At 40.5% G+C, this 14919-nt stretch overlaps 1 protein-coding gene across 2 annotated transcripts in view; it reads right to left on the bottom strand.

Annotated features, from left to right (window-relative positions):
- The window catches only part of LOC105918014 (ATP-binding cassette sub-family D member 3), a 92193-nt gene extending 78959 nt beyond the window's left edge, over window positions 1-13234 (bottom strand). For both annotated transcript variants that reach the window (XM_036124859.1, XM_036124860.1), the window contains exons 1-5: window positions 13048-13234; window positions 10110-10146; window positions 8467-8565; window positions 7787-7875; window positions 6903-6972 (exon numbers count right to left, since the gene is read on the bottom strand). In XM_036124859.1, the coding sequence (XP_035980752.1) occupies window positions 6903-6972; window positions 7787-7875; window positions 8467-8565; window positions 10110-10146; window positions 13048-13157 (405 nt within the window). In that variant the 5' untranslated portion in view covers window positions 13158-13234. The remainder of the gene's footprint in view (window positions 1-6902; window positions 6973-7786; window positions 7876-8466; window positions 8566-10109; window positions 10147-13047) is intronic.
- Between the last annotated feature and the right edge of the window lie 1685 nt (window positions 13235-14919).

The raw sequence follows: 14919 nt of genomic DNA, 5'->3' as shown, positions 1-14919 counted from the left end.
CAAAGGCCATGCTTAGCGCATAATCAGTTACAAAATCACCTGATGTTAATAGTTATGCTGAGCTAAGGCGAACGTCAGAGGGACAGTTCAGCCTGAAACAGGACAATAGATATGATAAAACAAACGATTTTAGCAACCCATTGCTACAGCGACCCCTACTTCATGGAGGGGGTGCTGGCCTAGTGGTTAGAGCAGCGCGCTTGCACTCAGAGAAGGATGCAAGTACCTGGTTCGATCCCCAGTGCCTGCAGTCTGGGTCCCTGAGCAAGACCCTTAACCCCCGAACGCTTCCCGGGCGCCTCACAGTGGCAGCCCACTGCTCCCCTAGGGGATGGGTTAAAAGCAGAGATACCACATTTCGTTGCTTGTACTTGTGACAGTGCAATGACAATAAAATTTAATTCTATTCTAATCGCATTGATAAAATCGAGTGTCCCTAAAGTAATAATTTTACTGAGCAAATCATTCTTTAAAATGTTATTTCCTCAAATAACGTTTTGTGTAACTCGGGATTTGCATTGTGCATGGGTTGAAAACCATGCCAAATGTTCTCAATTAGTGAAGCTAATTTAAGGTAATTCCATGTTCTTTAAGGTGAACTTTGGTTCTATAACTTAAACAAAATGTTATTTCTTCAAAAGTTTTGTGTAACTCGGGATTGGCATTGTGAATGGGTTGAAACACATGTCAAATGTTCTAAATTGTTGGATTGCAGCGCCCTTATGTGGTGGTTATTTCGTAAGACATTGTTTTTGCATCCACCTGTTTCATTTTCAGAAGCCTTTTGCACAACTAGAATGACCAATGAAAGTATTGCTAATATTTAAAATCTACATAAGGCTGAAGAAAATGTGCTTTTTGTCTACCTTATTTAAGTGCATTATCTGTGCATAATACACTGCCTAAAAAAAAAGAAAAGAAAAAGTCGCCACCTGGATTTAACTAAGCCAGGGGTCGGCAACCTGTCCCACTCAAAGAGCCATTTGGACCCGTTTCACACAGTAAACAAAACACTGGGAGCCGCAAAACCCTTTTGAAATTTTAAATTAAATAACCTAATTTTTTTGCAACAGAATAGACCCGCACTAGAACCAACGCACCTCTGCGCTGCTTGTTGTTTTTTCCGCAAAGTACAAAACGTCTACTGTTTTATGGAAATCATCAATTCTGCTAATGTCAGAGTTTTTATTTGGAATAAAGCTTGGTGCGAGTAAATCCACGTCATGGTCGGATTATTTGATTTTCCGCCGATATAAACGGTACTTTCGGAATACTTTTCTTTAAATCCAAACACATTTTAATAACATCGGGTAAAGTTACGCACAAAAACGAGCTCCTGTCATTAAGCTAACAGCTGCATTAGACTTCAGTTGTGCAGGACTCCGCTCACAGCCCCGAGCCAAGCCCTGTTTGCGTTTCCTCACTTTGGAAATGAACAAACGTCAGATATAGTAACGACTTACCCTGCTGTTTAGCTCTCTTCACCCTCGTCTATGACTCCATGTGTATTTTAGGTCCTGTATCACCGTGGTGCTTGTCATTTGTAGAATTTACTACAAAAAAGCAGCTTTTGAAAATGCCGCCTTGTCTCCGCTCACTGTGTTTATTTCGCTCTGCAGCCAGTCAGCCAGCATTTCTTCTTCTTGAGTTTATTGGCGGCTAGCAAACATCTTTTCAGTGCACATTACCACCACCAACTGATGAGTGTTCGTCAGCCAGCATTGACAACTACCTGCATGAGCTAAACTGCTCCGTGACGCAATTATTTTCAACAGCTGAGTCGCATCAGAGGGATCAAACAGCCGCAGGTTGCCGACCGCTGAACTAAGTAAATAGGTATGAGCCTCCTATTGGATAATTACTGCATGAGTTATTATGTTTCAGCTGGCAACAAGTTATTTAACCCCAATCGGTGCAATGAGTTTCTTCTCATTTATTAAACAACCAATGTCTAACGACACATCCCCTAGTCGTGAAAAATATGTCAGTCTTTTTCAGAAGGGTCAAATCATTAGCATGCATCAAGCAGAGAAGACATCTAAGGAGAAATCGCCCAACACATTATTAAAAATTGGATAGATAGTGGGGCGGTCGTCTTTGCGGAAAAGAAATATGCCCCGGAAAAAATTCCTGAATGATCGTGATTGTTGATCTACTAAAAAGTTTGGTGAAATCAAAGAAAAATAACAGTAGAACTCCAGGCTATGTTTAATAGTGAAAGTAAGAGCATTTCCACATGCACAATGCGAAGGGAACTTAAAGGAGAAGTCCGGTCAAAATCAGAATTCAAACTGCTGAAAGTACTTTAAATATAAAATTATCACATACTATTCAATAAATGATAAGCCTTTTTAATTAAGAGTAATTTTCATTTGAATCTCCTTTAGTGGAGGCAGTCATCTTGGTCAAGAACAGTACTGCCACCTCCCAGTTTGTGACGTCAAGTTGCGGGATCGGCTGCCGAGCAAGTCCCAATGCACTATTTGTCCCGTTGTAAATAAATATCCGTTTACATGCCGAAATATTTTTTTAACCTCTTAAACAAAGATAGACATGGTATTAAGCATTTAAATTTAAAGTAATACTAAATTTTAGTGCTGTCAGTTAAACGCGTTATTAACAGCGTTAACGTAAACCCATTTTAATGCCGACAATTTTTTTGTCGCCGTTAATCACGCGTCAAAGCACACACACCGTTCCCTAATGTTTTTCCCCCCGCCGCGCTCTCCAGACTGTGTTTCTTTTACCCTCGGCGCTTTCCGTAGTTTCAAGAGTGCTAGAAAACTGTAGCAAAACAGACCCGCGCTGCGCTCACTGACTGTTGCCAACAGTGAGCGCAAAGTTTCTTTTACCCTCGGACACATGCGACTTTGGGCTTCTTTTTTCTAAAAGCGCTTCTAAATTTCACGGGTTGTGGTTTTTTTGGGCAGGTTTCTGAAAGTGAAATCGCTTATTTGGGCTCTAAAATAAGTGACGAAATAGGGGTTATTAAGAGACCTATCCAGCTGAAATATCCCTCCGCCATAGGAGCCGTCGGTAGTAAAGGCAGACAGAGCAACTCTGCACGTATTTTCTGCAGTTTACGGTGCAATAACCGGTGATAACTGCTGAAAGTAGATTACTTGGTGCAGATCACCATTTTAAGCACATTGGTTCTGAAGATGAGCTTTTACACGTTGATAACATTGCAGAAACCCAACCCATAAACCGTACTTTAATGTCTATTAATTTGTTGTCTCTGTATTTGACAAACCAAGAATGAATCACGTTGCCAAACGAAGGACCTGGAGTTACTAATCAGTTCCTAAACAGTCTCTTTCAAGGGTATTAAGCTCCTGCCCAGTTACAAGCAAAGTGTAAGACTGGAATGACCTGGAAATTTAAACTTCACCCCTGTGTGTTTTTTTCTCGTCGGTTGTCCCCAGCCAAATGCAATTACGATGTAGGTGACAGAGAACTTCTAGCTATTAAGTTAGCTCTAGAGGAGTGGCAACATTGGTTGGAGGGGTCCGAGCAGCCAATAATAATTTGGACTGACCACAAGAACTTGGCATACCTTCAGTCCGCCAGACGCCTCAACCCCCGACAGGCTCGTTGGTCCCTCTTCTTTTCTCGGTTCAACCCATCCATCACCTACTGTCCTGGCTCTAGGAACCTGAAACCAGACGCTCTGTCCTGCCTCTATGCTCCACAGGACTCTGATGAAGAACTCGCTCCCATCTTCCCTCCAACCTGCACCTTTGGTGTCCTTCGCTGGGAGCTGGAGGATCTCATAGCTCAAGCTCTGCAAGAAGAATCCGATCCTGGAACCGGACCACCTGGCCTAACCTATGTTCCCCGCTCAGTTCGTCCCCATGTCTTCCGTTGATGCCACGCCTCCAAGTTCTCCGCTTATCTAGGCATTTCAAGAACCCAGTCCCAAGTTTCTCGTCGTTTTTGGTGGCCCTCCTGGACTAAAGATGTCCGAGAATATGTTTGCGCCTACCCTGTTTGTGCTAAAATAAGGCGTCTAAGAAACCCCCTGCTGGTATCCTACATCCCCTTCCTGTACCTAAGCACCCTTGGTCTCACATTGCTCTAGACTACATCACCGGTCTCCCGTCCTCCCAGGGAATGACAACCATTTTAACAGTTGTAGACCGGTTCTCTAAGTCATGCCACCTGATTGCACTTAGAAAACTGCCCAACGCTTTCCAGACCATCAAAACTCCTTGTTAAACATGTTTTCAGACTCCACGGAATTCCCAGTGACATCCTCTCTGACCGGGGTCCCCAGTTTGTTTCCCAAGTCTGGAAGCACTTCTGTTCTGCTCTCGGTGCCCATTACAACCTCACCTCTGGATACCACTCTCAGACCAATGGACAAACAGAACGTATGAACCAACAACTTGAAACCACTCTCCGATGCCTCACCTCCTCGTCACCCACTCCACTGCCACTGGTCACTCTCTGTTCGAGATTTTCCATATCCTTTGCCACTCATCGATGATTGTATTGATGAAATTGGACCAGCAACATATGTCACTAAACTTGACATCTTGAAAGGATATTGGCAAGTACCATTAACAAAACGGACTTCAGACATTTGTGCTTTTGTGACTCCAGATAGTTTTCTCCAGTACACAGTGATGCCTTTTGGACTGAGTAATGCTCTTGCTACATTTCTAAGGGTTGTAAAAGTACTGGGAGATGTGCCGAACTGTCGGGTATACTTGCATGATATTGTTGTATACTCTAGAGAATGGACTAACCACCTTGCTACTCTGCTTGAGGTTTTCAAACACCTCTTGGCTGCCTAACTGACTCTCAATCTTTCAAAGTTTGAGTTCGCTAGAGGTACCATTATCTATCTTGGTCAAAAGGTTGGTGGAGGAAAAATGTGTCCTGTGGATGCAAACCTCAAGCTCATTTCTGACTTTCCTGTGCCGTCAAACTGAAGGGAGCTTCGTTGATTCCTCAGGATGGCAGGATTCGACTGTCGCTTTTGTAAAAACATTTCAATGGTAGCTGCTCCTCTGACTGCTTTGACTAGTCCTTCAAAACCTTTGATTTGGTCTAATGAATGCCAGCATGCCTTTGAGAACCTTGTTTTCCTGTTCAAATGTTCTTTCTGCCCCAATTCTCAACCTGCCATTTAAACTGGACATAGATGCCAGTGCAGTTGGGGTAGGAGCTGTCCTTCTACAGGATGATAAGGATGGTATTGAGGATCTTGTGGGTTACTTCTCGAGAAAGTTCAACTGTCATCAAAGTAAATACTCTACTATTGAGAAGGAAACACTTGCATTACTCTTGGCACTCTTGAAAGTTATCTCGGCTTCAGTGTCATTCTTTCCAGGATGTACAATCAAAAGTGATAACATGAATAACAACACAAAAATAAAAATAAGCCAGAGCTCATTGGTTCCTGCAGGGTCCTGTGCCGCCATCCGCCGTCAGACAGGAGTGCAGTCAGGGCTCAAAGAATGAGGTCAGCTGAATACCTGAATATACTGAATGACCAGGTTATTCCATCAATGGATGTTTTTTCTTCCTTGATGGCATGGGCATATTCCAAGATGACAATGCCAGGATTCATCGCGCTCAAATAGTAGTCTTGTAGTCAAACAAATAGAGCAGTAACGCTTGAATACTGTATTTTTTGGACCATAAGGCGCACTGGATTATAAGGCGCACAGTGAATTAACGTGTGTGTGTGTGTCTTCGTACATATATAAGACGCACTGGATTATAAAGCACATTACACATTCTTCCCAAGTGTGTAACAACACTCCGCCCCTCCAGTAGGGTGACCAGATGTCCCCAGTTTATGTATGAGCTGTCCCAGACAAAAGCTATCCCCAGAAATGTCCCTGATTTCAGTATATTGTGATGGAGTGAAAAAGTTTAGCACAACAAGAGGTATTTACCCATTCTTGCTGCAGTCCCAACAAAGTAAAGCTTTGCCGAACGTACCATCTCTGCACCGTCAGTGTTGCAGTTCAGACAAAACAAACCCCAAGCAGAGATTCTGTTCTTAACAAAACCCAAGACGTCCCTGGTTTTCATTAGAGTAATCAAATCTGGTTACCTTAAGAAGGAAATACACCGGCCGCGTAACATAAGCAGTGTGGTTTACGACTGTGTTTTTACATGCGTAAATTTATACCAGATGCTTCAAAGTATAGTCAGCTGCGTGATTGTGTGCAGAGAAGAACTTCCGTCATGGGTGAGTAATTAAAGTGAAACATATTATCAGTAAAATATGGGTAAGGTATTAAATTACCAGTAATATATTCTATGTTTTGATCGTCTAAAGGTCCATGTCTTGACCATATCTGATTAGAAATCGCATATTAATCTTCATTTTGCAAACCTTGCACGCTGTGAATATCATGTCAAGCATGGTCCTCCCAGGTCTTTCATAAAAAAAATTGTCTAAATTAGTCTCTTTCCTCCATTTTTAAAAAGTTTCCTCTTTGTTTTGGCGTTTCTGCGCAGATTTGGCTGTGTATAATGTCATGACGTCCTGCGTAGTTACAAAATCAGGACCAACAGCCATTGGATTTGTTTGATTTTTCTCATTTTTAAAATTGATTTTGGGACATTTTATATTGATTCTGAATCTTAGTAACTGTGAATCGTGATTCTTATGTAAGTTGATTTCTTGGCACACCCATAATGACCTAAATAAACTTATGTCATTGCCTCAGATATTGATGTAGCATTTCCTAAACTGAGCAATCATGTAGACTCAGGTTGAATAAAAGTGACTCAAATGTATGGAAGAACCTCTGAACAGCACTGGAGGTGTTTAGAAAAAACATTCCAGCAATAAGTAGGAATATACAGAAACAGAGATTTTACACATTTTACATCAAACTAACACATAAAAGAGAAAAAGGTTACAAAAACAAACTTACAATTGGCATGAATTTGATAAAGCTGAACAAGAAGATCTTGAAGTCTTTTGTTGAGCGCCCGATGATTGCACTGAGTCAAAAAACATGCACAGAGATAAGCAATTATTAGCTGCAGAAGGAAGAAGACGCTACTTCCTCCTGTAGGTATGTCTGATTTAAGCAGGGAAAAATAATTTAACAGGTCTGTTTCTTGAAAACAGTGTACATCATTTATTTTCCTCTGAAATGTGTGTTTTTCTTGGTCAATCCATTTATTAACAAAGTGCCAATTCCAGGGTGTCATCTCCAACAACTGTGAGTTTTTCAAAATGCTGCTCCCAGGTTTCCTAAAAGGTACTATGGAAGACATTTCACATGTATTAGCTTCTCTACATTCATTGCCTGTGAAGTGCATAAATTATCTTGAGATTATTCACCTGAAAAATATTTCATGGCCTGGCTGCTTCATTTATTGCAGAACTTAGTTGAGGTAGTATCAACTAGAAGTTCTATTCATTAATTGGATATTTCATATTAATTTTAGTATTTTTAGCTTCCTGTTAGCAATTTGGTTGGTATGAGCCGTTTTTAAATGTGCTTTATAAATACATTTGAGTTGAGACAAATATCTCATTCAATAACAAAACATTATTTTGATCTCAAAGATATTTTTATAATAAATCAATTAAGTAATAGAAGGATGTAAGAAGATTTTTTTATCGTGGGAAGTAAAGGGCAGCCATATAAATGCACTGTGTTGCTTATTTATTCAGGGTTGATAGCAGATAAAGCTTGCATGCTGAGGGTCTGATTGTACAGAATGAAAACAAAATGTACTTTGAGGTTGTTAGCTTGAAGCCCAACTAAGTCTACCGTAAAAACACTAAGCCTGAAGTCATGCTGACCTTTCAATCATGGTACCATTTTGGATCATCCACACGTCACAATAGGTCCTGGCCACCAACATGGTAGCAATGAGGAGTAGGTAAGCGGTCTGTGGTGAAGAAATAGGAGAACAGTGAACATTCACAACATACCCAGTTTTTTTTTAAATCCTTTATCTTCCTGACCTTGGCTCAGGTAAGATATACCTAAGCTTTCAGATAAGCAGAATGTTATGAAGCTATGGTTTCTGGGTCAAAGGCCTTTGCCATCTGTACAGCCATGAGAACATTTTGTCAAGTCCAATCGAGTCAAATTCTTTAATGGGGATTTTTGTTGTTAATTGTATCTTTTTGTCCTGTTATTATATCCAGTTAAAGAAAATTATGTTAAATCTCATATTACAACCATAAGAGAAAATGGAGCAATCTACAATAATCACACTGACTGATGGAACTTTTCTTCTACTTCTGTAAACACCCCCCACCCTCACCCCCAAATTGAGGACTTGAAATAATTTTTTATTAATCCAGGAGGAAACCACTTAAGAAAAATATGTCCTCATTTCAGGTACAGGTACTTATTACTGGCCTAACGACGACTGGCACACCCAGATAGGAAAGCATTTTGTCTTGGTTAACCCACTTTTATTACACTATGTGAATATTTTTCACTAATATAGCATCATTTAAATGAAACATACCTCCATAGAGAAAAATCGTGGCACCATGATGCGAAGAATTCGGAGGATTCGGAAAAAAAAAACCTTATCCACTGCTGCTTTGTCTTTTTTTCCATCTTTCTGCATTAAGACAAAAGAAAGGATATTTAGTGGGAACAAAATTACTCTTTTCCATTCATACAACTGCTAGGAGAAGTGTGGGCTGCTATATTGGAGGCTGTTCAGTAAATTGGATCAGTTTGTTCCCACAAAAATGAAATTACTGGAAAACTGCTTTACCAGCTTGGATTTCTGGCTTTCCTGCCATCCCAGTTACTATTTTATGGTGCCTCTTCTGGCATCTGTAGCAGCTGTATTTCTTCCCTGATGATTCTGTAACTAGGTTCTAACATTTACTGTTTAGATTCGGCAAATGAGCTCTGCGAGCATGGAGCCTTGTAATGCACCTGTTATTCGAGTTTTCATTGGATTTGGGATCTGGGTTGTTTGCTGGTCATTGTCATTATGTTATGTTTACCGTGTTTTTCGGACCATAAGGCATACAGTGATTTAACATGTCTTTGTCCACATATATGGTGCATCACATTATAAGACGATAGCATACCTACAGTCCGCCAGACTGTAGGTATGCCATCTTCCCAGGTGTAGAATATCCCTCTGCCCCTTCATGTACACAGCTCTCTACTGAGAGAGAGCGCTATCCGTCTCTGTCGGGAGAACAGAGTAGTTGGACTACACTGCCCTCTTTCTAACACAAGGCCAAAATAATTTACCTTTTATATTGAATTAACTTACTAGCTTTATTGTTGCTAGGGTGTACTGCGGGAGCGGACTGCCTAAAAGCTCCTACATACTCAGGCGTACTGTGCGTGTACTGTAAGCTTGGCGGACTCCACGCTGACTCTCCGCAGAAGTTTACCCTTCGTAGTCGAGTGTGGTGTTGCCTACATTTCTTGTGGAAAGTTCCCAAACTCCCACACTTTCCGCCAGTGGGACGAAGTGGCAGAATGGATAGTAAAATGTGTGATTAGCTAGCTGAGCACCTAGAGCCATTTCTTTTCCAGCATGCTCCCACCTCACCTGTTGGTGAGAACAGAGAGGGACTGTGATTGCACACGCCCTCACGACCGCCTGCTTGGAGTAGCTTAGTGTATCAAGCTTAGTGTTATAGAAACATTTGTTGTAAAGACGTCTTTGCCGCTGAGAAGTTTATAGTATGACAAGTATAAGTACCTGTATGCGCAGTAAGCACAACTTTAATCATACATATGGCGCACCGGATTATAAGGTGCAACGTCAATTTTTGAGAAGATTTAATGATTTTAACTGTGCCTTATAGTCCCAAAAATACGGTACACCTACCCATTTTTTATTAGGATTGCACCACAAACACTCCAGCATTGTATTACAGGTGAACCCAGACGAATGAATCATCAGTGACTTCCACTTTTAGCTTATCAGCCACACTCCACGACAGCTCTTTCCATCCTTCAGCAGATGTCTTTAAAGTTCACTCACAAACAGAAACTGCAGTATTAATCTGTCTTTTTATTTGTGTTGTTACAGTTTTTCTATTTTCAGTCTGTACTGTCTTTGCTACAAAGTAAAACAAGTGACTGAGCAGTAATACATCTTTTAGCCAGTAAAACATTGCTGAGGCTTACCTCTGTGCTCACTACAAGTTGGGAGGTTCCTTTGAGACTGGCAAGAGAAATAAAACATAAGATATCATACATTTTTCCCAAAACCATAACCATTCTTTCATGGTCCCATGTCAGAATGTTGCCTTTAAGAGAGGCACCATAATCCATGAGGAATCTCCATAATCTAGTCACTTCCAGACAGAGTCTGAACACCCAGGGGAAGGAGAGTCCATCACAGAGGCAGATTGTTCAAAAGGCTGCAGGGTGCCAGATGAGTGGATAAGGTTTGTTTCTGAATTTTTAAGACAGGGGAACAGAGGAGCTGTTTCAATTATCACAGGATTGCACTTCATTACCTCCATGGGAAAGTCTACTCTAGAGTGTCAAAAAGATGGCTCCAACCAATAGTCAAGCCTCTTTTTCAGAGGGACCAGTGTGGGTTTTGTCCTGGTCATGGAACAGTGGACCAGAGGTTTAAATTCAGACACTTGCTGAAGGGCAGACGGGAGTTTGGTTGTCTAGTCTGTGTGTGTGTCTGGATTCCAGGCCCCAAGTTGTACTGGCTGAGCTTTTAACATTTTGATCCTAGAACTTTTTAGCTGCAGATTTATCCTTGTAATTCAAAAAAGAATTGCATTATTTGCTTATTTACTTTTGCCCCTTCATCATAAAATAATTTGTGTTGCGCCGATGCTATTTTTTGGCCCCGATACTGATACCTGGTTGTGCAGTATTGGCCGATACCATCTGTTTGAAATTGATGTGTGTTTGTATATATGAAGAACTGCATACTACTTAGGGTTGTAGAACTTTTTATTGCTTACCTGAAATGGGTTAAAATAGCTGAATAAACTTTTGGCTCTCAAAGGCCAAAATAGTGCAACATTGGTGAAATTATAACATGTATAATAGTAGTGCAGCAGTAAGACAGTAAAATTACATTAATAATTGAATAATCTCTTTTAAACCTTGAGTTTTGGCTCTCAAATGACAGAATAGTTCAAATTTCATGAACTTATATAACATGTATAATACTAGTCGGGAGAGAGAAGGCTGTGTTCAAGTGACTTACAAACATCGAAATGGTATCAGTGCCCTATTTGTTGGTACTCACCGATACCACCATTTTAGTGCTGGATCGGGGTCCCGGCCGATACTGGTATCGGTATCGGTGCAACACTAAAAATAATCTTAAGAAATTATGCAAAAAAATCGTCATATTGTCAATTTTGTATCTGATTACTCAATTATTCATCAGAATAATCAATAGAGTAATCAATTATGAAAATAATCATTTATGGCAGCTCTAGTTCCCTCTGGGTTGGGGTTAGTGTATGTCTCAAGAGATGGATATATAGATTTTGGCTTTGTTTGTAATTGTGCCAGGCCTCCTCTGCTGTCATGGTGATGAAAGAGCAGAGCCAGAAACCAAACCTACTTACTTTACTCCAACGCTCACAGTCATTAGATATGGTTCAAGATCCTGGATACAAGCTGCTGAAATAAGCACTGTCTGTACGATGGCTGGGTTCACTTAGAGATAGGATGAGGACCTCTGCTATCCAGAGGGCGCTTGCAGTCAAGCTATTGCTCCTCTCTATCAACAGGAGTCAGTAGAGGTGGTATGGGCATTTATTGGGATGCCTCCAGGACACCTCCCTTTGGAGGTTTTTCCAGAGTTCCTCAGAACGAGCTGAAAGTGTTTCCAGGGAAAAGGATATTTGGGTTTTCATGTGTCTTCAAAACGTATCCAGTGAACCGATTTTATACCTTTTTTCCCCACTTAGCTGTGCTGTCATAACATATAACAATGAACTTCTGTGGTATTTCTGTTTTTGACCCATCAGATCACTAAAGGAAAAGAAGCTATTCTACTGTTCTTTGGCTCATATTGTGAAATGTACACATTTATATTTCAGCAGATAAAGTGGTCTTCTCCAGATAAGGAATGTCTTGCCTTATCCAGCTCTATGTGTGCCGGCCCCCATGTTGTGAACTCCTGACACCCCCCTTCTTTAAAGTTGATAATAAAGGCAGAGAGAAAGAGGTGGCTCAGGGCAGATGAGCTCAGACTGTCAGGGAGCCTGTTCTCTGTGTTTGGCCCCTTTGCCATCTTCTGCAGAAAAGTCTAAACTTGTGTTTGTGTGGTTTTCTTTGTAAGATAATAAGGGGTTCATCATAACCCTATCAGTAAAATTTCCCAGTTAAACTCTCAGGGTTGTCTAACTTAATATTAACATTATTCCTGGTGTTTCCAGGGAGACTGAGTCAGATTTCCATTCAACTCCATCAATCATTTAGTTAAGGCCAGTTCTCTCACGCTTTACTAATGTGAAGTACACACAAGCTTTTTGATGTGATGCAGCTGCTGGGGAAAAATTATGTCTATTTCAATTAAAGTCACAGAAAAAGAAATAAGTAAGACCCTGCAGAAAGAAGGCAAAAGTGAAATTTTACCTATTGAAAAGTTACCTGAACATACAGTTCTACAATTCGAAGGAAATTCGCATTTCTAAAACTTCCGAGATTATTCGTGATGAGATTCATTTGTGGGCCAAAATGTAAAAAGAGAACATGAATAGGCAGCTACGCAGTAAGCTCCTCTTTCCTACAGCTAAGCCAAACACCACCTCAGATCAAGCCCCGATGACCAGCAGAACATGGAACCAATCTGCTTCCATGTTTCGCCTTCAGGCTTCCAGTGAGGTCAGAGTGAACCTGCAGACGAGCGCTGCACTGAAACACCTGCGATAAAAGCTCTAACCAGGCTAGGTCCGCCGTTCAATAAAGCGCTTACAGGGTGTATTGGCACGGATTCGCTTTTGCTGGGTTATATGGGTCACAGCCTGCGCAGAAAGGTTCCTGACCCCATTGAACAGGCTGAACTGAGGAACGTCTCGGCAGCCTGTCGCTGTCTCTTGTTACGCCAGCAGGAACAATCAGAGAAATAACCACTGACCTGAGTTTTCTGCGCGCTTGACTTCTGTGCCTTAACAAGTAGAGCAACAACAAGCCACCACATGCTAAGCAGGAGTTTTTCGCAGTTAGATATTTACTGAAAGCCGCCATGTTTTCAACAACAACCGGTTTGGTTCGTTTCAGCTGACTACTGCGACCTCATGCCCTGCGAAAGGGGCACATGCGCAGAACCAATTGTTCTTCTTTGCCAGTCGGCACAGATTGCTCCTGAGGCACATAGCGCCATCTACAGCACTATGAAACAAAGGTAACGTGTGCAACTTCATGAGGGTCAGTCAGTCCCATAGACATAATATGGTCAGTCCTCCTCACTGAGCTATATAATACACTGGAGTGCTGATTTAGCCGAAAAACTGAAGCCACTGGCCGCCATCTTGCTACTCCCTACTCTCACAGAATCCCACAGGATTTGGTTCCAACAAGAAGCAGTTTTCTGGCTGTGGGAAAACGTTTCATAGGTAATTCTACAGTCAGTGGATGTACTAACATTATCAACTACTAGGAAATTAGGTGCTGAAATATTTAACATGTTATTCATATTAAATATACATATATGTATAAATATTTGTACATGTATATATGTATATATATATATATATATATATATATATATATATGTATACATATATGTAAATATATGTTTTTGTATATTGTTATTTATATATTTATAAATGTTATATATGTATATTTAAATGAATAAAAAGCAAAATATTTCAGCACATGACTTTCTCAGTACTTAAAGGTTTTAGAACATAACATAAAAGTATATGGCATTTGACATTTTAAAAGTTTTAATAGTTTTAAGCCCCCCCCCCCCCCCCTGAACATGACAAAATCCTCGTGCTCGATGCTGTAGCGTACATATTCCCTAGTTACTGGGGGAAAATAGGGAGTACCAATATGGCGGCTGGTGGCTTCAAAGCGACTCGTTCTAACAGCGGGCGATTAGCACTCCAGTGTATTATAGAGCTCAGTGGTCCTCCTATCAGTTTAGCTTAAGCAGTAATATCCATAGATATAAGAGTGAACGCTGGAGATAGGCACCAGCAACCCCCGCGACCCCATGAGGGATTAAGCGGATCAGAAGATGGATGGATGAGTAGACACCGCATTGACTGTCGCTGCGCAGGAATTATGGTCGCCATCTTGGGGCGGTCGATCTGCTACCCTATTCTGCTGATTCAAACTGAACACACTAATGATGCCTCAGCACTGTGCGGCTCATTTCTGTTTAAATCGAGGGACTATCTACGTCAGGGCTCGAGGGAAAACTTTTTACAAGTAAGATGAATAGATATTGTTTATATTTTTTATTAGAATGTGAGTTTTCCAATATTAGGTAGAGAGATACAGGTCTACACGTCTTTGTGACTTGGTCTCTCCAAAATTGCATCTGCTTCGTGAAGACATCAGAGCTTTGTTAGACATAAGCGAATAAACAGCATATATATATATATATATATATATATATATATATATATATATATATATATATATATATATATATATGTGTGTATATGTAATATATGTGTATATGTAGTATATGTAATATATGTGTATATGTAGTATATGTAGTATATGTAATATATATAATAAAATTAAAATAAAAATGTATGACTGGCTGTGTTTTGAAACATACATACATCCTGTCAGAATATTCTATTACTTTTAACCCCATTAAGATTATTTAAACGTACTGGACCATATGTTATAATAGCTATAGTTTTAAAGTTTTAAGCAAAAAAAAAAAAACATACCATCAGCGCACATAGGCGAAAGCGGTCTGTGCGGGGTCTACTCTTATATTATGTCTATGGTAATATCCTTTATGAGATGGTTCGGTAACATTCAA

Source organism: Fundulus heteroclitus, chromosome 21 (genome assembly GCF_011125445.2).
Source record: "Fundulus heteroclitus isolate FHET01 chromosome 21, MU-UCD_Fhet_4.1, whole genome shotgun sequence".
NCBI classification, from domain to species: Eukaryota; Metazoa; Chordata; class Actinopteri; order Cyprinodontiformes; family Fundulidae; genus Fundulus; species Fundulus heteroclitus.
This window is presented reverse-complemented; position numbering and strand designations above follow the sequence as displayed.